Here is a 24,240-nt window from a genome sequence, read left to right as displayed (position 1 = left end):
ATCGTCAGAATAATTGATAGATTACTAGACTAATTGTTGCAAGACAATGTTTTCAACTTTTCCTATTTTTTTTTCCAAATTAATCAATTAATCATCTGAATAATCAATAGATTACTAGAAAAATCTTTACAATACAATGTTTTTATTACCCAATTAATCGATTAATCGATTAATTACTAGAATAATCGTCAAAATACAATGTTTGTTTTCTTATCTATAAAAGCAATCCAATTATTTGACTATTTGCATCTAATAATAGATTTGTAATATTGTATTTAAAAAAAAGGCTTAAATGGTTAAATGAAAAATCTGCAGAATGTGCCAACTTTATTATCTGATGAAGTGATTAATAGAACAAACAGATTAATCGTTACTAAAATAATTGTTAGTTGCAGCCCAGGTTTTCTGAGTTGGTGCTTCTAACTGCTCCATGACTTTTGAGGGGGACTCAGAATAAGGCCTTTATTCTCACCGGATTTACTGACTGAACTGACTCTGACTTGCAGTGGGTGTACCTGACAGCCTGTTCTTGGCCACACTGAGCTCGGACAGCGTCCTCTGCAGCTCGTCTCCTCTCCTGTTGGCCTCAGACAGCTGCTCCTCCAGCTTCTTCACCTGGCCGTCTGACGACATCTGCATCGCAACGCAAACGTGAGACCAAAGCAGCGAAAATCACCCACCTGCTTTAAACCGCACCAACCAGACACTCCTGCTAACGTCCCGACCTTGGCTTTCTGCAGGCTGTCCACCGACGCGGCCAGGTCGTCCACCTCCATCCTCAGGTTCTGTTTGTCCTTCTCCAGCTTGGCTCTGGTCCGCTGCAGAGCCTCGCACTGCTCGCTCAGCTCCGCCACGGCCTCGCCGTGCCGCTTCCGCAGGGACGCGGCCAGCGCCTCGGACTGGAGCGACGACTCGTCCAGCTCTCTCCTCAGACGCTGGAGTTCAGCCTCCCGCTTCTTGTTCGCCTCCATCTGTTTGTGACACAAACTCATCGTGAAAGTTTGGCTCCAATCGTCCCAAACTGAGGTGTGTTTTTTTTATATATATATATATATATATATATATATATATATATATATTCTAGTACAGCCACAAACCTCAGTGCATTTTATTGGGATTTATTTCTTTCTTTTTTTTTTTTTTCTTAGATTAAAAACACTTTGGGAATATTACCTTTCCACTTCTACAGACTGAATTGTAATTATCCTTTTAAAATAAATACATAAATAATATTTGCTTGGTGTCCTGCTGCGTGGCGCAGTGGGTTTGTGCTTAGCTTAAAAGCTTTTCTGCACAGATCGCACCGAGCCTAGCATGTGTTGGCAACAGAAATGAGCGCATGGTAAAAATGAACTTCGCCCGCCCGCCAACTGGGAATATATCTGGACTCATCCATGATGTATGCTGGCTAGCTAGCATGTATTGACAGCTACTTATTGGTAGAAACAAACCTTCTGCCTGACAGAAAAATCCTGAGACCAAAAAAAACACGACATATGAGACGAAATCATCCTGGCACAACAAATTTTAAGACCTGTGATTAGTGTATTTAATGCCAATGAACATTTTTAAATGAATCTAAGACATTTAAGGTCTTATTTTAAAATGCATGAATTTAAGGCTTTTTAATGGACTCCCTGTTTAAACTTCTCCACCATGGATTTTTTTTGCTCTTCCTTAATGTCCTCTAAAATAAATTTGAGGCCTTGATAGACCAGCTGGATTTCTACTGCGATTTCACCAAAACGTCAAATGGTTGCAGATGATTTCATTTTGGTGCGTCAGATGAAACGAGGCATAAATTCCTCCCTTTCACTCCGAGGTTGTGTGTTGCTTTGTGTGTCATTTTTTTTCCTCATCAAATCCCAACAAAATACAGAATACGTAAAGGATGTAGCGTTATAGAGAAACGTTTTTTTATTTCCATCCTTTTTCAGAGGGTCCTGCTCTGGCGAACCTGTGAAGCCGTGACGCCTCCTGCCTCCTCCAGCCGGTCGGTGAGTTCATCGAGTTCTCTGGTGAGGTCGGCTCTCTGCTTCTCCACCTGCCAAACGCACTCCGGTCAGAAAGCATCTTCAGGGTGACGAGCGAGCGCACATTTAAACGAACAGAGAGAAAAGAAACATCTGCTGGAATTCACAAAGTAAATCTGAATCAGTCACCACCTGACGGGGCGGGATCTTTAACCTGCAGGGGTCCAGCATGACTGACAGTAGCCTCCGCTGAGGTCAGAGGTCAGTAGGGTGGCATCCAATCAGAACGACGCAGGCGTGGAGCTCCTGTTTCCTGTTGAGGCTAACTGATACTCTGTGTTTTACTGCTGATGTTCTTCGTTAACATTCTTGAGCAAAGAGCCGTTGTTAATTTTAATATCTGCTTAAGTAAAGTTATTTTCAAAAGGTCCTTTGAATCTGAGCCTCACTGGAAACATATTCTGATTTACAGACTATGACTGGAATATCTCACTTTGACATGTATTAAAATGCTGCAGGACTTTTGTTATTATCTTAAATGTTGGAGACGTGGCAACCTCATAAAATTCTGCACACAAGCTTAAAATTATTGCATGTCACGGTCTGATGACGCAACTTTAGTAGTTTGTGTTTCTTCAGTTTCAGCCACAAAAATACCAAATAACGACAACGACACCTTTTGACTGAATGATTCCACCGAGGTGAACAAACAACACTAATAACAAGAAAAGTTAATACTCTGACATTTTGAACTTCACGTTGCAAGAATTATTAAATTAAAAATGTAAGGTTTTTTTTTTTGAAACTCTCTAAAGCGCCGTTGAGGTAAAACTTTTTCTTTATGAGCGAAGCAGACATACTTGTTGTTTTTAAGGTGCCCCTGTTTTTTTTTTTAACAGCTGGTTTAAAGGCAGGCGTAGATGTTGAGACTAGTTCGCCGTGAGTTTCAGCCCCCCGGACCGCAACAATGAGCCGCAGCCGCCTGCACACCTCTGGCCGGGCAACGGAAAACAGCTGCCTCACACCGGAGGCCTTCGTTATAAACCCCCCCGGCTCCCCCCACGCTCCCTACCGTCCACCTGTACCCTGAAACGGCGAACACTGGGCTCACTCATCGGCCCGGACCGCTCCGCTGGCTGAGTCAACACCACCCGACACCGCTCCCTCCATTCATGAGCTGGAAGGACCCCCCACTGAGCGCCCTGCTGCTGCTGCAGAGGGCAGAGTCATCCCTCCGTTTGAACAAGAGCGTGGAGGAGTTGTTTGTCTCCGTGCACACACACACACGCATACACACAAAGGCGCGTTTGCAGAAAAGCTTTGCGGTGCTCATCCATCCCGCTAAAGAAACTTTAAAGATGTCCAATGTTCCGTTCCTTTATACCTTTCTGGATTAAAACAGCACAAGCCTCGCTAGGCTAAGCTACATAAAAAAGAAACAAAACAAATCCCGAGCACAGCTTAAAGTATAGCAGAAATAAACAGAGTACGTTTTTTTTCCCTAAGTGGGGTTCTGCTGGGAAGTTATGAGTAGTTAATACCTTTCCTGCTGTTTCCTAACATCTTTGTTTTGTATAAATACAAATCGATTTTAAATGTGTTTTCCATGGACGTAGTGCCATTTTATATCAAGTAACTATGTTACCTTCAGTTGCTATATAAATCAAATATGACTTAGAAGAAATCTGACTTTGTACTTTAACGCCTTTGAATTGGGCCTCTGTCTCTTTAAGAAACTCCTGCTCTTTCTGAAACTCCGCCTTCAGGAAGTCATCACAACATGGCTCCTCTATTACCTCTTTAACAAGGTTTTTACCAGCGCTTCACTGTGAAGTGGCTCCTATAACGAGCTCATTAGATGCACACCTCCACCAGGTGTTCGCTGATTGCTGCTTGCTAGTCTGCAGGAGCTGAGTGGGAGAGTCCACTCAGGAAACTCATTTTCATCTACTGGTTTGGAGGGAATCAATCAGCAAAAGCAAAAGTGTCATTTTGTCGGATGTTCATCAGTAGCAAACAAGACGTAGAAGTTGAAAACTAGAATGGATCACACGCCTCAGAAATCTGAGACTGTCCTCCCATCTGACCTTCTTTTAGAGTTTCGTATCTTCTATAAAGCACAGATCCAAAAACCATGTGAAGCAAGCGAAAATGACGCAGTTATTTTGAATCTTTTCTTTTCTAATGCAGTTCCTCAAACTCTGCATTAAGAAAAACCTTTGATGGAAACACGGCTAGAGTCTGTGTGAAACACTGTTTGGTTCACGTTATTATTCAACTTAGTCGCAAATTGTTATTCGTCTCTGAAAGACCTTATCAACGTTTTCTTGACAAATTATAGGGATGCAATATTGTTCCATGCACCACCGTATCCAAGTTGTTTCAAACTGTTAAATCAGCAAAAAACAAAACAGGAATGTTAAGGTAGAAAAAAAACTGCAGCACACAGAGTTTTACAAGTTTGACGGGAGAGTCCGTCTGATTAGCCACGAGCCTCCCACTGCTCTGAGGATTTAATTTCTTCTCTCCAAACTCACCGCAGTGAGGCTTCTTTCAACAACAGGCAATGGAAAAACACAGACATGACTCAAAATATCCCAGAGTCAATTTGTACTTATGTCTTTAAGAACCTCGTTAGTGTTGTCATGGAGACGGTAAAAGTTCAACTGACATTATCCGAGTGTCAGATTATTTTTTCATACAGGAGCATGTGTGTGTGTGTGTGTGTGTGTGTGTGTGTGTGTGTGTGTGTGTGTGTGTGTGTGTGTGTAGGTTTGCTCATCTGAGTTCAACCTGGATTTACATTTAGTCTTTTAAAAAACTTCTGAAAACACGTCCAAAAAAAATCCCTTTTGCAATTGTTTTTGTGTATATATTCTTTTTTTTTTACAATAAAAATAATCAAAAACTAAAATTTTGTGACACTACTTTAGAAATATTTGCAAGAAATTTTGCAATGTTTATCCTCATTCAACCTCATTCTAGAATCTACATACAAAATACACAAAGAAAATAAAATATAAAGCAAACAGATTGGAAACAAAGACATTTTTTCTCTTTCAAGAACTTAGATAGCTCGATTCTTGTTACTCGCCACATCGATCACGGACTACGAATTTATAATCAAGTAAAGCTGAAGCAGCAGTGCAGCAGAAGTAAAACAAATACTGCCACCTGCAGGTGGGAGTCAGCAGTCGATTAAATACCGTTTTTTGTGGAAAGTTTGCGATAAAGGGACAATTATGCATTGCCACGAAATAATGCAGGAATCTGTTGATTTTGCTTCAATTTATAATCTGTGTTTATAAAATAAATGATAAAATAACGATGGATATAAATGTATTTACAACATTAGCTGAATGCTGCTCATGAATTCGTATGTTTGTGTGAGCTGTGAGTGTTGGGATGTTCTCACACCTCACAGTCCAGTAGATTTTAGGGACTAAAGTTGCAGCATTTGTTCTATTTTCAGCTGGTGAACAGTTTGACTTGGTCTGACCAAACTGGGCTCTTCAGACTTGTTTGTTTTGGTTGTATTTACCCAGAATGCCCTGCACTATAGTCCAGTTCCTGCTTTTGGAGGGAAGTCCAGTCTGCTTGAATCCACATGTGCATTCGAACTGCGCCAGAGTTCACTTCAACCAAACTGATACTGAGGTTTTCAGGCGGACCAGAGTTGAGGACTAAACAGGGTTGGTGTCAGCGCATCCGTAGAGCGTATATGCCTCTGTATGAAACCGTGTGTGTGTGTGTGTGTGTGTGTGTCTGCCTGGCATTCCACCCGGGAGAGGATCCACTGGAAAAAAAAAGAGCGCCGTCTGTCGCTCTGCCTCTCCTGATGCTATCAGGCTGAGTGCGACCCGAGGAGCAGAGTCTAACAATGGCGAGCCTGTCTGCAGCCGAGGTATGTTGTAATTGAGCCGCTCCGAAGACGGAGGCTGCCGAACAGATAAAGACCTGCAAGCCTCCACGTGCCTCTGGCTCCGCTCTGCGGCTTTTCGGGGGCCGGAGGGGCTCCCGGCTAGCGCCGTTAACAGGATACCACCCAGAGTGGAGAGAGGTGCGGACAACACGCCCTCGGGCCCGCTGTCACTCCGTTCAACACTCCGGGTGAAGTACCTTCTGTATGAGGGCTTAAACGCACACGGGCTTTAAGAGGGGACTTGTTTGAACTAACATACACTTGAAGCTCCTCAGCAGATTAGCTTTATATGAAGCAGACGTGGGTTTTTTCAGAAAGCTTCACGTAGCAGCGAGGATGTGTTGGACTGTTTGTGGTGGAGAGGCAGAAGGTCTCGGTGTTTATTTTGCCTGTAGGCCCGAGGTTTGGGGATTCCTAGGAACACTCAGTGGTGTGTGATGGGAAACATCAGACAGAGGAAAAAGCTCTGGGGGTTGCCCCTGTGTGCTAATCAGAAACACAAGGACTGACCCAAACCGGATTGTTATCACAGGTGCAGATGGTTTGGGCTGACCAGAGCGGAGCGGTAGCAAGTCAACCTGCTACAGCTTCTCCTTCCCTTCTTTCTTACAGTAGATGAATTTCAATTACAAAACGCCTGCGATTTTCCGCTATTGTCGATAAAAACACACACGGCTTCGCAATTGCGGCGTGGCCACTGAATATGAAGCCACGATTAAAATCTGATGTGAAAACGTTTCTTCACACAATAAGTCTTTTAAAAACACTGCGCTCCGTCAATCTCCTCCCCCCACTTCCTGTTGCCTTCTGTCTTTTCCGTCAGTGGCAACATCCGGTTGTCGATCACGACTCGTGGTGACGTGAAAAAATGTTTCCAATGTAGTTTCACGAAATACATTGATTTCCATACAGACAAAAAAATAAAATAAAATACTTCGTCCTAGCTCAGAAACGTTTTACCGACTTTTTTCAAAATGACCGTGTTTCCACTAATCAAATCTATGTTCGTAATTCCAATTTGCGTATTTATATATTATATATTCAGCTCTGGAATAAAACTCTTTCTCTGATTTTACTCTTTATTGGTTTGAGTAAAATGAACCTTGTTCTTTTATTCTGTGAACTACTGACAACATGCCTCTGAAAATTGAAGCAAATATTTAGTTTTTATTTGCAAAAAAATTAGAAATGGTCAAATTCATGAAAAAGATGTGGTGCTTTTAGACCTCAAATAATGCAAAGAAAACAAGTTAATGTTCATTTAAGAATAACAATGTTCATGTTTTTATCAGAAATCAATATTTGTTGGAATAACCAGGAGGTTTTGAATGGGGTTCAGAGCAGTGGGCTCTTCATTAGCTGAATATGCAGCTAGAGTCTCTAATCTACTAGCCTGTTGTCCACCTCATGAGCGTAATCAGAGTTAATCTGATCACAGAGCCGTTCAGCTTATCGTCTCTCCAGCCGATCTGCGTTTGCATCATTTATAGAGGAGAGAGTGGGGATAGAAAACCTGACAGTTTTTATCTTCTACCTTCGCTCTCATGGCTCGTTCTGCTTCCAGCTCCTCCTCCAGCTCCTCGATGCGGGCCTAAAGAGACACACAGGAGAGTCACTTCCATGAGCAAGAAGCAAAAAACCTGCTTTTACTGAACTGTAAAATATGACAAGAACATTACAACGTGCTCCAACTATAGACTGTGTCACTACAACAGCAGAAAAGAAAAAAAACAACATTTCGCTATTTCAGGCCAGCACTTCTGTGCGGTTGGTCCCGCCTCGTGCCCTTTGCTTTCTCCAGAGATTTGGCACGCTTCTGGCTTTTTTTTTTTTTTGTCTTTTCCTCAGGTACTAATTTAGAGAAAGAATGTCCTGCAGCCACCAGTGATTATCTTCAGCATGACCCCGGACTGGCCGAGCTGTGTTTGGTCAGCGAGACCAAAAAGCACCGATGCCATTTGTCTGACATTTGAGGAATTTGGCTGGAGATTTTTTTTTTTTACATTTACGTTTTACAACCCTGGCTAAAAGTCAGAACCACGGCGAGTCAAGGTTAATTACAGAGCAGATAAGAGTAAAAAAAAAGACCAAAAACACAACCAGAGATCATAAACACCTGAAGAAATCCCAGCCATCAGCTTGGGATCCTGATTGATGGATTTTTAACCCTCAGGGATCAGCTTCATTTATAACCCTTTCAACTCATTAAAGGCAACAATATCCACTGAAAACAATGCAATAAAAAAAAATAAAAATTGGAAATTTTACTATTTTTGTCCTTGGATAAATTATGCAGTGAGTAAACATTAAATGCACTGCCAATCAAAACCAATAAGGCACCTAAATTAATATTTTGTAGTTTGTCTGCACAGAACTAGAACCGTATTGAACTATTATCAACAGGTCATATAAAAACAAAGAAGACATGCTAACGTTAGCCTAGCATTAAAGCACACTGCTCAGCATGAAAACGAGTCCAGCAGAAGAAAATGAAAGAATAGAAGAGGACTAGGAGAGACTGTCATGTCAAGAACATCAATGGTTAGTTTGTATCTGACTAAATGAGCTTATTGTTATTACCCATGTTGACCACTATGGGGTGCTGTTTGTAATGTTACATAGATAAAAATGAACAGCAATTATTTTAGCCATTTAGCCTTTGAAGCAAGAGAAAACAAATGGGTGTTTATTTTCCAGAGTCTTATTTCCACCATGTTATTTATTCATTTATACAGTTACAAACTAAATATTTAATCACCAAGCCGAATGTTTAGTTCAATGCTTCCCAGAACCAAACCTGGAGAAGATTCAACTTCTGTGCACCACAAATCTCGGACAAACTGCAACACAGCTGGAACACTGACTTCCTTTAAATCAGGACCCACATGTTAGAGTTGGTTCTGAATCATGAACATTAGCCAACATATTGTATGTGGATTGAAGATTTTGATGATGACACTCGACAAAATGTAAGGCTTGTATGGTTTTATGTTTTTATAATGTAAAGCACTCTGAACTGCCTTGCTGCTGAAATGTGCCATGCAAATAAATTTGATTGACTGATTAAAATCTAACGCGACCACTGAGGATTTTTTTTTTTTTTTTGCAATTGCACATTGCCTGTCCTTGGGATGAGTTTGGATTGTCGATTCCTGGGAAAAAGAGTCTCCGCCTTGTGAACAATGTTTCCCTTCTTAGAAAAATGAAACTTCAGATTGCTTAGAACTGGCCTCATAGCCCTTCTCAGATTGACCAAAAGCAACAGTTGCTTCTCTAAGGTCACTGTTCTTTCTGTTCCTTCTTGCCATTGCGTCAACGCCATGCCAAGATCCCAAGATGCAAAAGATCCTGCTCTGGTCAAGTGGGTTGGTCAATTCAATGCTGTTCTTGTGTGTAAACACCTACAATATAAAGATATTCTGCTTTATTAATTATGATGAAGTACAAAAATGTCAAGGTTTAACAATGATGATAAGGTATAATGTTACAAAAGTAACAATTACTAACTTGAACTCAACACAGAAGACGTTGCAGTGCTATTTACAACACAAAACTGTATCGTACAATCAATGGTAAAAATAATTCTAATTGATCAATACTTTCAGTCCAGAGGTATTCTTTCAAACTAAGTGAACCTGAAGTGCTTCCCCCTCCTCTCTCCACCATAAACAATCAAAATGCTTTTGCAAACATAAATCACTCACAGCACGTTTCTGCTGCACTCATCTCCTGCCAACGCTGTGTTTTCTACTGCTGATAAAAATTTATTGCCCCCTTCCACAGCCTGCCGTGTTGTGTCATGTTCGGTGTTATCTTCGGTTTCTATCGTTGTCTCGGTGTCAGGAAGTTGTGTCTGACATGGCGCGTAGCCCGGGGGCCGCCCGCGGCTCACCGATGGCGGTGAAAGCCGCCTGTCGGCAACACGCCACGCAAAACCTCCCAAAGCACCGGACGACTCGGACTCTGACGAAAGTAACCATTCAGGGCAACCCGTGCTGCCTTTGATCCAGCAAAAATCTCTTGTTGCCAGCAATTACTCATACGTAATAACTCATCATTTGCTCTCTTAAGAGTTTACATAGACTCAAAGAAATGTTTGACTTACATGCCAGCGGAGGACATCTGTGGAGAGAACAGCCATGGCGAGGCAGCAGCAGTCCGACTGACTGACTGACTGAATGAGAGACTTACTGTCCCAAACATGTGCACACACACACACACACACACACACGCACACACACCTTGCTGCTGATCCCCTCCGGCATGTTGCTGTCCACACCCCCTTATGCATGCACAGCCTCTCTCCGTCTTCCCGTCAGTTCCCCTCTCACATATCTGGTTCTCATTAAATTCCCACCTTCAGCTGCCTCAAAATGCATCGAGTGGTCCAGAAACAATTGTAGAAAATGTGTAGCGTAGCAGCGTTTGCTGTGGAGATTTACATAAAATTGGCTCCAGACTAAATGACTGCTCACATCCCTCGGAAATGTAGTGGAGATAACATCAGAAAGTCAAAAAAAAAAAAGAAAAACAAAAAGCTGCTCGATTTGATTGCAGGGTTCAATCTTCAAATTTGCATGAGCTTGGCTTTTTTCTTCTTCTTCGTTTTTTCTGCTGCTCTTTGATATGATAATAATTGTCCATAAACTGGAATCAGATGTGGCCTCAGAGTCGACGTCTCCTCACTTGGGTCAAAGGGGATCCACAGCAGCGTGGGTTGTTATTTCCTGTAGGATCCACTCTCAACAGAACATTTTTAAACCCCCGCATGTTCACCAGGAAAAAAAATAAAACAAAAAAAACAAAAACATTTCAGACTCTGTGCTGTTGTAAAATACTCATGTTAAAATACTGTAATTCATTACAAGACCCTACATGTTGGTTCTTCAAAGTGCCTGTGGACGTTTGGAACCGTGCAGTAAACGTGTTGTCTGATTGATTTGACTTGGAACGCGACGACAGGCCCTGTACACCTGGTCAAAGACAGGCAGTGAAGGTGATGAAACAGGTTAGGATGAAGTCCTTTAAGGCATATTTTGGGTGTGTTTTTAGCAAATAAGCACAAATTAAGGGGAGCATTTAAATAGTGCTATTTATTTCAAATGCACAAGTTACCATTGGGCACCAAATATCTTATATTTATATACTTATATTTGAAATATCTTATCACCCATTCCTTTTGTGATTGAAATTCTAACCCCAACCCAATTGTGGAATAAGTACAATCTGACGCAGATGGGAACAATCAACAACTTTGCTCGCGCTTAAAGCACTGGGTGCCTTTGGGCGGTGAAACCTCGGCACTGGGGAAATCCATCAAAGGTGACAGCTGGGAGTCGTAAGCCACGCCCTTTTTGTGTCCTTTGACATTCAAAAACCTGAGCAAACAAACATTGTTTATAAGTTTTCTTAAGGCTCCATTCTCTAGTCACTCTCATTTATCCCCTTCAGACTCAGTTTATAGTAAATTACAACATCTCTAAATCATGCTTATGCTGATGACGCACAGCTTTATATTTCTGTTTCACCACATGATCGCAGTCACTCATATTTGCTGAGTGAGTTTGTCCAGGCTATCAATGGGTGGATGGGCCAGCAGGTCCCACGTTAACGCATGAAAGACAAAAGTTTCTCAAGACCAGTTGCCTTGCAATCTGAAAAGTTGAGTTCAGTTTTCACTTCCTTCCTCAATCTGTCGTCCAATCTACATAGGTGTGTATGAAAACTCAGTCTATTTAGCATTGACAGGCTAAAATCTACAGAGCGTTGTAAAAACCTTAACAGAATTTATGTACTTAAATATCAATAGCCACAAAAAGTCTCTCAATCAGCTTCAACTTTAAAAGAATTAACAGATTTCTTTCAGAGCAGATATTTGTAATGGAGTTTGTGTTGATAAGTCTAGACCAGAAACAGGCAAACTGATCATATCACGCACTTCCTTGACTCGGCGTAAACCCTTCCTGGTCCATAGGAAACCAGGTAGCTTTCGTAGTATCGACCATCATGTGAATCAGGTTATCAGAGACATCTTTACTCCCAGGAAGAGAAGTAAATTAACTCAAAACAACATTCAGTTTCTAGGCTCCTCATCTCTGAAAACAATGCCATTAAACCTGACTCCTAAGCTAATGACTCCTAAATCATAAACTTCTACTGCAAAAGTAGAAAGTACAAAACTTCAGGTTCAATTAAAAATATGTAGTATCACAAAGGCGCCTCAATTGTTACCTGAATCTATGCTACAACCATCTTTCGGGTACATCTTTCACTCCAAAATGAAAAACATTTACTCATGCCCAGCTTTCTTGTTGTGCGGCACAGGATGAACACCTTGAGCTAAACATCTGCTGCACAACCAAAACGATTCTTATCTCTTCAGACACAGATGACCCCAAAGCACTCCGGCTGAGGGTAACTGCTTTATGGCCACGCAATAAAACTACTAAAGAGCCTGGCTCTGTGGAGAGGAATGAAGCATGCGGGCCGCCCTTTAAGCCAACTGCTTTGAATTATGGGATGAGGAGGGAGCTTCATTTTTCATGACAGACAAAGCATTCTTTTTTTGAATCCAGGCAAGTCCACAGACGCATTTGCGCGACCATTTTGTCAAAGGATAACAGACGATGGAGGTCAGGAGACAGCTGACTGGCCTGTCCACCTGCATCTACACCTAAACCCAGACGTCCTTATCTCTACAAGTGAGCGACAGACATAGACTAAACACACGCCAGTGACAGAGATGCATGCTATCGGAAATGATGCTATCTGGATGACACACCAAGATCCACAAAGTTTACAGGACAAAGTTTACAAAAGGTTGCACCAAACAATCAGCAGTGTAATCCAAACAAAAGATGCTGCACTAATTTCTTAACATATTTAACAAAATGTTGTGCTATGCTAAGGATAGTTCTGAAGTCAACCTGCAAAGACAAGTCCTCCATTGGCATCCTCTGGTCGTTCATTCGTCACCCTTGAAGCTGCTGATATCCTGCGTAAACACATGCTTCCAAAAGCCAAGTGAAACAGAACCTTGATAACCTCCTGACGTTTTCTTCATAGGAATTACACCTGACCAGGTGTTACTGTATAACTTTTACACCTTCATGAAGGGGCCCATCGAGGGTTCTCTTTCTATAGATGATGCACTTGACAATGTCTTTCTGTATTCAGCTCTCTCTTTCCTAGATAATCAATTGAACGAGCTTCCCTTGCTGGAAAATGGACATATGTAGACTGTTTTTGATCCCATAGATTTTTGTGCTGACTCGGAGCTTGGTTGGACTCAAAGACGGGCTTGGAGGCTTTTCAAGTCCGGGAATTTGATAGTTTGACCAAATCTGTATTGAAAACCTTCCTTGGCTATTCTGAATACTGCAAATGTTTCAAGGTATTCTATAAATTACAAAATAAAAAGGTGTAATTTAGTGGAAAAAATTTGGAGAAAATGTCAAATCTCAAAGTAAAAACAAAAAAACAAGAAAGGGTTTTATTTTGAAAAACTGGAAGAGTATTTCCTTGTAGCAGTACTCAGAGAGGAACATCTGGGTTCCCCTACTTAACCTTTAATCTCCAATGTAGTGATTGAAAAAACTTTAAAAATGGTGTTTAGTCCAGCCAAAGAACACAGTCATGTCCTAGTAGGTACTGAAAATACGTCCGCATCAATAAACATTCACTGCCCAGGTTTTTCCACAGTAAACATCGGATCGAAATCCAACGTTTGATTTGTTGCGATATTTCAACCCACTGTGTCCGTTCAGTTTAACTCTCCCACAAAAACTCTGTTAGCTCTTCCAACTGACAATAAATAGCAATAATAATAAAAACATTTAGCATGTTTGGCCTCCAGCTAAGATTTAAGGCTATTATCAGAAACAGCTTTTGATAAAACAGACAGCAAGGTCAGGATCTGAGCTGATCTGTTAGCCAGCTGGCCAAAGCTCGAGCAGATCACTCAGCAATGTAATGAAACAAGAGCCCGGTTCGTTTTATACCGCCTCGCTTCCCCATAAACGACACTGACGAAGCGGAGTCAAAACAAGAGCGCGTTTCTAACCGTACACAGTCACAGCATCAGATGGAGGTAGGAGATCCAGGCGGATTCCTGCAGGCCGCGGTTCCAAACCGTATCCTGACGTCCTGGGAGCAGGAAAGCGATTGATCCAATCACCAAGCGGACGGCAGCGGCTCTGCTGAAAGCCAGGAATGCGTCTGTCCACCGAGTCGTCAGCTTCTACTCAGCACCGACCGAGTTAGTAAGGAGCTGAGAGCTCGTGCTTGGGCCTGGCAGTGAAACCGTAAAATCCAGCTCACAACACACACACACACCACACACGGCTTAATGAAAACAAGACCTGAGCAAGACTTTGGGGGGGAGAAACTAAGAATCAGCTTGTTTTCAGACAAATCAAGGCTTCACAAAACCAAAGATGGGGCTTTAAAAGGATACATAAGAGATGTGGAGTGAAACAGTCCATGTTTTAACTAGGTCATATATTGCAAGTTTTATGCTTGTCTATGTTAAACGTGGCCCATTAAGAATAAATAAATAAATAAAAACAGCTTGTTTCTCATGTTTCACACAAAGGAATAAAGGTTTATAAATATCTACGTCAAAAATCTCTGAAAGGACAATAAAACGACTTTAGAGGATCATTAAAAAAAAGTCTGTTTTTATTTACATTTGAACAAGATTGGCATCTCAAAAATGATTTGTTATGAGAATGTCTGACCATTAGTTACTTTTTGCTCATAAGACCAGTTTGGTTTGGATAGCCATTTCCCCATTAATGAATAAATAAGGTCTTAAAATATGTTTGATAACCTGAAACATATGGAGTAAGTTTGACAAAAACAAACAAACTTAAAAGCAAATGAAAACTGGCATGGTAAATTTGAGTGGTATTTTTATGTTTGACATATTTTACAGAAATTAAACGAGGGACGGATTAATTAATTAGCCTGTACTTGTTACCCATCAACTTCAGCAACAAAAAATCCAACAACAAAAACATCTTACCAAGCGTTTTTAGTCAAGTTTCAAGTGAAAATATCTTAGAAAACTTGAAATGAGACAAAACTACTTTACAAATAACTTTTCCACAAGGCAAAGCAGCTTGTTTGAAGTCAATAATTCCTTAATATTGATGAAAAAGTTACTAGTTCCATTGGTAGATTATTTCACTTGGAAAATGTTCTTGTTCATTTTGGGCCATCTGAATGTTCTTAAAGGGCCGGTTGTGCCAGAATGTATTGACAAAACCAATTGGATTGTTAAAATATCAATAAATATCTGATCCTCCAAGATTGTGTGATTGTTTTTGTGTTTTGTTTTGGTTTTTTTTTACAGATTTTGTCGTGAAAATTTAGAAAGGTTTGTAAGAAATTTTTACAATATTTGCACTATTGCCTGATTTTAACGGTGACGTTTTATTACTCGCCGTATTGATTACGGCCTATAACTTAACATCAAGTAAGGCTGAGGCAGCTTCACTTAAACTGAAAGTTTTTGACCAATCTTGAGAAAACCTGCAGTAAAATCAGAAAGAAATGTGGAAATTTGTTGATTTTGTGAAAAACTGGGGAAGGTAATTTGGGGTCTAGAGGACCACATAAAACGCTATGGCGGGCCAGATTTGGCCCCCGGGCCTTGAGTTTGACACATGTGCACTAGAAACTTGACAAATACTTTGTAAGATTTAGATTTTTTTGCAGTGTAGCACACAACACAGCATCTTTAACAAAGGAAACAAGTCGATCCACGTGATGCGTTTCTATTCTCAGTTTTTGACCTGGTGACCTTTCCAGCTGCTAACTGTAAACCCGTATCGCTCCTGACCTGCAGCTCCTTGCTCCTCCTCTGCAGATCCATGTTGAGGGCCTCCTCTGCTTCCAGTTTGGTGCTGGCACTGCTGATCTCCAAGTCCTTCCTTCACACCGGAGGAGAGCAAACAAAAAAAATACAACCTTCAGACGACCAGAAACGATCTCTGCCGACGCAGCGTACAGGTGACTGATGAGCTTCTCAACGTGTCATTTTTTTATTGCAACAACATCCAATAACGCTCCACCGAACCGTGAGCAGAGCTGAATTGACAGATTTCATATCCCGGGAAGGACTAGAAACGAGGTGACTCATTGGCTTTATTAATGCTGAGCGGGGTCAAGCCGAGTTGGTGTGTGTAGTCTGCGTCTTCCCCCGACACCTGGCTCTTTTCTTCTTTTGATTGTAGCTGCGAGGTACAGCAAATACGTCTCTCTGCTGTCACACTACGGAGGGCAGATAGCAACATGTTGGGATCTTGGTGAATGCTTCACCTGTGGGGAAGGTATTCTTTGGTTTCCAGGGAGATTTTTCCCCCCCACCCGACGTTGCTAAGTTACCACTGCAAACTGCAAGGTGTTTTTGGGGAGTTTTATGAAAAAAACCAACACAAAGTAGAGCATAAATCTGAAGTGGACGCTTTCACAAGTGTCCATCTTGTGGAAGGGCCGAGCCAACATAAAATCTTATCTGGATTTAGTTTGGGACTTGAGGTAGGCCATTGAAACAAATTAATATACTGTAATATAAATTGTTCTATTGAAGCGCTGGTTGTATTTTTCAGTCGGGCTGGACGATATGGCTGGAAAAACGTATCACAATATAAGCGTTTCATATCAGTGAATATGAAATATCTGAAATTCAGCCAAACTGATGGCGTGACCTTTTCCTGTTTTATCCACAGTTTTCACCATTGTTTAATTTTAAGTAGCTCTGAGGCTCGGTGGCAAAACCTGAAACTGCTGCTGCGCCAGTTACTCAACAGCTTGTTGCTAGGTAACCATAGAGCAAGTGAGTTATGGTGCGTTCACAACAAAAGCGTTACGCGAGTCAAAAACGCATCTGACGCTTCAAGTTCGGCGCGTTTGCACTTTGAATGCAAACGCTTGACATGTTGCTCTACACCTAACGTTTCACGCGTCTGGTTTACGTTCAAAGTCAGTGTGGAGGCGCGTTGAGGGAGCGTCGAGCGTCAGCTCTAGCCGTTCTTTGCCATTGGACGCTCTAGCCACTTCAAACGCTCTAAACGGTTCAAATCTCGCTGCGCTAGACGCTCGAAACGCGCCGTAACGGCTCTCGATTCAGAGTAGGTCCTATAAGTAACCCTCCCCATGCTCGCTTGCGTTTTTTATGATGTATGGTTGCGGCTTATATGAGAGCTGGATTTAATGCTCTGTCAATGTTTATGATTGTGGTAGGGTTTAAAATATGAACAGTATCTGGAATTTTTCTCTTTTTCTTACCTGTCTTTGAGCTTTTCACGGCTAATTACATATTATCAAGCATTCCACAGAGATTAAAGAGACAAATCCTATCGTGGCTTAGGAAACGGGTCAAAGCAGGTACTTATTCAACCAACTTCTCTGCTGTCATTAAACAGGAATACAATTAAAGGACTAAACATGACTGAGAACCTTATATGAGAAATTACTCAGAAAAGACAGACTGAAAGGTGAGCATCAAAAGAGTCAAAAGCATTTCAACTGCAGCTGCTAAACTACGGTAGGTATAAGCTCTCTGCTTTGCTTTATAAGCTGTCTTATACTGTATTTCCTTACTGAAATGACAGCATCCAGTCTTCAAAACTTTTTGAGATGCATACAAAAGCGACACGACGGCACCAAAGCAAGCATCCCAAAGAAATGGTTTGATTTAACCCAACCTGGTACAGTCATATTCAGTAAATTAGAAAATGTGTTCAGATGAGGCTGATTTGTCAGGTTGACAATTTTAACAATTGACAACCTTTAGGCAGGTATTAAACTTTCTTTTTATTAAGTATAAAATAAATGGACTTAATACTGTCCTAATTTGTTGAATGGTCTGTATTCCAAACCATGGAGCTAATGTTGGGATACAGTTCAAGATGACAGACTGCTGGGTGCTTCATCTCTGCCTCATTTTACTGTTACTTTGGTTGTAATGCTACTTACACAGGGTCAAGTTATTAAAATATGTTCTGTGCTACTTTGCTAACATTTTTGTACAATTCTACATAAGAGAAAGCTTATGTAGAATACTGAAAAGGTGGAAACGGGCCACTCAGAGGCAGGAAGGGACATCTGTAGCTAACTAGCTAATGTTTATGGTTTCCTAGAACAGTCAACAAAATGAAAAAGCCACAATAGGAGTTATGCTAAAACGGAAGTTATGCTAGCAAGCTAGCATAGCTATTGTAGCATGGCTTCTATTGACCCTTCTGGGCTAAATCTTACATGTTAACATGAAGGCGTTTTGGAATACCGTTTCAAAAAGCATTGAGACATTTTTCTTTCTCCCTGTTGTCAGTACTGAAGATGCTCAGGTTTCTGTAGGAGGCCATGACAGCCCGCTGCTTCTGCTATGAATTTGTTTTTATATCAGAAAATAAAACACACTGACCTTTTGATAAGATCTTCCAAACCACTCCTCATCTTCTCCACCTCTCCTAAGCTGTCCTTAGTAGATCTGCTGTCAGCGTCCAGCTTCCTCCTGGCCTTCTCAGGCTCGCCACGCTGGAGCCGCTCCAGCTGGAACTCCAACTGGGAAACAGACAAGAAGACGACATGGTCACTGGAGACACAAGTGTACACAACAATCATGGTTCACTTTGTACTTTTGGTTTTAAAGTTGATTCTCTTTAAGGGGCTGGTGTTGAACACTGCAGGCAGCTGAATTTGGGTTTTGGTTGTTTTACCTCCACTGCCAGTGATTTTTATTTTAGCTTGATGTTATTGCTGTTGAAAAATGCTGTTTGCATTGGGGTTTGTCTTGATAATTAATATTTCTAATAAGATTTTAGGTCAGTCTTCCTGCACATATCTCATCTAGGTCTTTGTGACCAAGATGCTGAAGCTGATGCTGATAGAAATGAAAGCCGACCGCTGAACTGTCGTATATTGTTTGGTCTCAGGAGCTGAATATGTCACTCCACCCCGAGATGTTGGATGTCAGAAAATGTAGACTCACATCTTCGGCTTGCAACTGCAGCTTGGTTTTCTCTTTGGTCAGCAGGTTCACTTTGTCCTCCTCCATCTGCAGATCCTCAATCGCTTGCTGTTAGATAGAAACAAGATGTCTGAGCCTGGGCTGCACATGTTCCTAAACCTTTAATTCATCACATGGCTTCACATCCGTCTGACGGCATTGCCGGAGCCTCGCAAACACTGGAGTAGCTTCTTTGCAAAGAACACGTCAAATGTGGTAATTTCCTGTTTGATCTACAGCCATCTGATTTCTTTTTATCTTGTTACATGAAGTCATTATTCGCCAAAGCCCTGAAATTGTCAGAAGGTGTGCATTGGCGTGAAGAAGCAATTTTCCCATTGCAGATTTCTTGTGTCACATTAATGTTTCGCATATTCAAGCAAATGCTAATTTAAGGCAAAGACAACTTCAGCTAATTGAAAATGCACTTTTTAATGATAGTTTCAGGTTGAAACTAAAATCCAAAACTGATGACCAGACATTCTACCTCAGGAGTTTCCATTAGAGAGCAGGATCCGTGGTTTCACTGATTACAGGGTGTGCTCACACTGCAAAGTTTAAATAAAGCAGAAAGCCACAGATCTGCGTAAGTCCAAGTTTGAGGAGGTGGAAAGAAGGAGTTTGTCCATTTTTTGTTATCGAGGTGTACTGATACACCTATTTACTCCGCCCGCATCTTCGTTAAATCCCACCAGTCAAGATTTCAGTGACAAAATGGCCATTAGCTCCGAGATGACTGTCGGAGTAAAAGTGAGCCAAGAGTGGTGGTAGAGAGCAGAACAAACACACAAAAACATGCAAGGTACAATAGAGCAAAGTACCAAGGCTACTGAAAAGTTCTCTCCACTCGCATTAAAAAAGACGGGGCCAAGATGCCGAGTCAGATTTTATTAAAAGTCAATAGCTGACCCCGATAATATGGCGGCGAACTCTCAACTCTCAAGCCCTGCCAATGCTTTGAAGCCCACTGCCCTCATGATCCTTCAAAAGTACGTCGTCCAGAGGGGGAAAACCTGTTTGAACATCTTCTCCTCGTGTCACATTCAGTGTTATTGATTTGGCTGTGGGGTCAGGGTTAGAAGACAGGGTGTGACAGCTAACATTTACAGGCACACAATGAACCAAAGCAGACCTGAGAGTGGCAGGTTCTTAGAACGAAGGGCTCTGAGAACCGTGTTGGGTCATTTTCCCAGGCCTGACCTGAAGAACGGCTTCAGTTTTTAGTTCAGTTTGTGAATTTGATGAATGTAAAGAGTCTGATCCATGATAAACCAGTCAGGTGTGTGTTTAGAGCCAGTTACCTGTTGAAATGTAAGATTATACTAGAGCTAGACCACGGCCCAGATCTTCAAACACAAGACATGCGTCAGTCTCAGGGACTCTCACTGAGGGTAAATATTTCTTGAATCCACAAGAGTTGAAAGCTATGGCAACACCTGATACACACAAAGCATAAAATGCGCCTCCTCCATCCTCACCTGGCTCAGCTCCACCAAATGTTCCTTCTCCCTCTGGAGCTTCTGCACGGCTTCGTCCCTCTGCAGCAGCTGCTCGGTCAGCTTCTTCACCTCGCCGTCTGACAGCTACAAACAAAACGACAAATTCAAAGTCATAATTCATCTTTAAAGAAAACAAACGGGTCATTTAGGTGTCAAAGCATGATTTAGTTTGATTAAAATTCGCGATCTACTCCACTTTTATGCCGTGAAGTCAGTTTCACCTTCAGTTTCTGCTGCTGAACTGTGAAACCAGTAAGTATTCTGTTTCATCGGGGAAACCAATCTCAGTAGTTTTGCAGTTTTTCCAACAGACATTGAAGTTTCCTCTCAGAGGATTAGACACCGATTCTCGCTGAAGACACACATGTAGGCTGAGATAAATACTGGTAAAGAAGAGATATGTTTTACTATTACCTACAAAACAGAAGCGTTTGATCTTTCTCTCAACTGGATCAAACACATTCAGCAATAAGTGAAAAAAATTGCACTGCTTTTAATTTATCGCGATAAATTTCTTGTCATAAGAATTTTGATTTATTTGCTTTCACGATAAATTCCAAATAATGTTTAAAACAAAACAAAAAACACTGTCCATATTGTCTGGATTGTTACTTTTAATGTTTTCTTCACTGTTTGTTTCACAAGAGTATCAATAAATATCAATACATTTGAAAATATGATTAAATGCAGTAACTGTGTATTTTAGCGATACAAATCACACTTCTTCATGTGACTGGTGAAAGGAAGCTTATTTTACAGCTATCATTGCTGTATGATTCAGTCACAGTTGTATAGTAAACTACAAAAGAAGAAATAAATAGTTCGTATCGTCCGTATCGCAATATTACCACAAAGTATCGTGATAAAACTTGTCCATGTACTCCACTTTAATCGCCCATCACTACATCAGATTTAAGTGATTCACTGATGAACCCAGATGATTACAGATGCTGTACGAAATAATCTCTGAGATTAAGTCAGAATTAGCTTTTCCTTTTCACAGCAAGTAGGAATAATTTTGGTAATCCTCACCAATCTAAGGAGGAAAAATCTTCTTAAACCCCGAACTGAATTGATCTAAGCAGATTCCAGCAGCTCTACAGCGACCACCCCAACCACCTTCACACACGGTTTGAGAATGCACCGGCATACCTGAACAAAAGATAGCATCTTAATCCCTTAATACGCCTCAAATAAACAGATTAAGGCTTCGGTGAGAGGGCCGTAACAGAGATGGCAGAGTAGCCTCTGGCAGCGGCGTCTGAGCACAGGAGACGGGATTTGGTTACGGCCTTTAGAAACTTGCCAACTTCGAGGAAAGCGATGTAAGTTTTTATTGTGATCTGAAATTTACAGCACAGCTGTAGGTTAAAGAGGGACAGGCTGTGGCATGAATATCTGCGGTGTAATTGGTTATAAAAAAGCCCAACATGTGTTTATCAAACGTGGTCGCATAAAGTTATACGTTTGAGGATCTTTGCGTCTTTTGCGGTCTGAGTGAGTCTGAGTTTGTGTTTCGTCTTGCGTGTTTTCTCCTTGGAGCAGGAGTTTATCCCTTTTTATGTTTTTTTATCCCTTTTCCATGCTTGACATGCTTCAGCCGCAAACTTTAATGTGCTTTGTTGGGATTCAGTGCGTCAGCTGGGTGGATGGTGATGCAACTGTCATGTTTCACCGATGTTTTCCATCCAAAACGAATCACATTTAGATTTAAAATTATGTTGATCCAGCCAGTTATATTTTTTCTAATAGATAGTGAGACGTGTCTCTTGCAAGATAATAAAACTGTGTAGAAAGGCGTATCAGTTTTGAAATGATTACATCATTTTATTTACATTTTATCAATAATAATACGTCTCAGTAAGCAATGGAAAAACTTGGATTACACAAAAAAAAACTAGCAAAAAAAGCTACCATTCTTATAATTTCTTAAGAGTTGTTTGAAAGAGTTTCTTCAGATATTCTGATGATTTACATACATTTGGTGATTTGTGAAAAAGCATAACTGCATTTCCCTTTGAGGCTGTGAAACTCTGCAGCTCTTCTAGAGTCGCTGCTCCCAGAGGACTCAAAAGATACAAACACCACTTTTTTTTCTACATGTTTAGAAAATCATGTATTACTTGTGTTGCACTTGAATGTGTTTAAAAATGATGCTTAGTTTTGGTCTATCACATAAACTAAGGTAGAGCAGATCCTGTTTCATAAAAAAACTGCCTCAACAGGCTCCTTTGGTGTCATGAAGTTATTTTAAAATGACCTTTATGCTTAAAATGAATTGGAAAAACCAAAAGTGGTTCATTATTAATATTAGAAATGTCAAGAATCAGGATTTTTGGCACCAGGATATAAGAAAATGTATTTAGGATCTGCCTAAAACGCTCTGTATGTCTTTGTTTTTAATATTACTTAAACTACAGCATGTAACATTCATTTTAAAAAAAATATATTTTTTTTACATATTTGTTCAAACTGTCACCATATTGTAACAGTTTAATATGAGACAGGTAACCTTTGAAAAGATCAATATTCCTCCTCCTCCTCAATGGGTTGCACCGCTCCCGACCAAAATCAACCAATCAGAGCCTTAGGCGGGTCTTAGCGCTGTCAATCAACCTCAGCTAAATGTAATCCTGCAGCTTTAAGTAAATACAAACTCTATTCGTCATCATTAATACCACTAATTGATTCCAAATGGGTATTATAGGTGGAACAAAAAGATAAACCAAAAAAAGTAAGCTGCTTCTGGCGCTGATGCCCTACCTGTTTGTCCCGCTCGGCCGCGGTCAGGGCGCTCTCCAGATCGTCCAGGTCTCGTCTGAGGCTGCCGCACTCCGCCTCCAGCCTGTCCCGGTGGAGGACCAGCGTTGCCGAACAGGCCTCCTCCTCCTCCAGGCGCTCCGAAAGGCCCGACAGCTGCCGCTCCAGCTCCCGCCGGGCCTTCTCCAGCTGGGTGCAGCGCTGCTCGGACGCCTGGACGTTCTCCTGTTCCTACAGCCGGACAAACATCGATTCAGCCTGGGAATCATACAGCGTGGTTTTGTATGAAATTCTTGTCCACTGTCTCTACTGTCTTTGTAAACTTTCTTTTGTTCCACAAAAGCCCTAAAAGCTGATGAACCGGTTGAGGAGAATGAGGGAGGTCCATGGGAAGAAAAAAAAATGTCTCAATTAATAAAAAGCACAAGAGATTAACGGTTAATATGAGAGGATTAGGGACATAAAGGAGAGTCAGGCAAACACCAACAGATTTATTTCAGACAAAGCTCTCACCGCAGGTTATGGCACAAGACTAAACATATCCACCTTCAAGTCAGAAGAAAACTTCCCTTTGTTATTTTGCTTTTCGCATAGTTAGAAAGGTAAAAGGCAGGACAATGGCCGCCAGATCTGACCGGATCAGCAAGTTTTTCTGAACACCAGCTGCCATATGGGTGAAAAGGTCCAGAAGTGAGAGTGTACTCACTGAACTGGGCTTCATTATGGACCTGTCATCACGGTCAGCGTGTGTAGAATGAAAATGTTGTTCTACTACAGTGTAGAGATGTACAAACTGTTTGCCGTGTGGACAAAAATGGTCAAGTTGGAAGTAGTAAAGGGCCATAAAAATCAATTTTATGGTCCTTTTTTCAAAAGTAAATTTATTGTATTTTTTTCTTTAGTTATTAAACTAAACATGCAATAAGCTCATGAAATGAACAAAGTGGTGGAATTTCTAAATAATATTGAACCGACAATTAAAGATTGATTTTGCCAACGAACGCACGAGCTGTGCATTCGTTCTAGAATCAGTGTAATCAGAAAAGCCTTACCACCGTTAAATCTCTACCT

The 24,240-nt window shown here is 41.2% G+C and overlaps 1 protein-coding gene across 4 annotated transcripts in view; it reads right to left on the bottom strand.

The window, feature by feature from the left end:
• Window positions 1-24,240, bottom strand: part of LOC106924848 (putative uncharacterized protein MYH16) — a 46,968-nt gene that overhangs the window by 7,749 nt on the left and 14,979 nt on the right. For 2 of the 4 annotated variants that reach the window (XM_014998751.2, XM_014998748.2), the window contains exons 2-10: window positions 23,173-23,400; window positions 20,389-20,493; window positions 18,893-18,979; window positions 18,326-18,465; window positions 15,740-15,830; window positions 7,430-7,486; window positions 1,958-2,044; window positions 726-971; window positions 516-633 (exon numbers count right to left, since the gene is read on the bottom strand). In XM_014998751.2, the coding sequence (XP_014854237.2) occupies window positions 516-633; window positions 726-971; window positions 1,958-2,044; window positions 7,430-7,486; window positions 15,740-15,830; window positions 18,326-18,465; window positions 18,893-18,979; window positions 20,389-20,493; window positions 23,173-23,400 (1,159 nt within the window). Of the gene's footprint in view, window positions 1-515; window positions 634-725; window positions 972-1,957; window positions 2,045-7,429; window positions 7,487-10,000; window positions 10,996-15,739; window positions 15,831-18,325; window positions 18,466-18,892; window positions 18,980-20,388; window positions 20,494-23,172; window positions 23,401-24,240 lie in introns of those variants that run through there. The other 2 variants (XM_088000988.1, XM_088000989.1) reach the window with 2 other exon arrangements.

The sequence above is a fragment of the Poecilia mexicana genome, unplaced genomic scaffold (assembly GCF_051168715.1).
Source record: "Poecilia mexicana isolate PSO_F unplaced genomic scaffold, ASM5116871v1 scaffold_19, whole genome shotgun sequence".
Lineage (NCBI taxonomy): Eukaryota > Metazoa > Chordata > Actinopteri > Cyprinodontiformes > Poeciliidae > Poecilia > Poecilia mexicana.
This window is presented reverse-complemented; position numbering and strand designations above follow the sequence as displayed.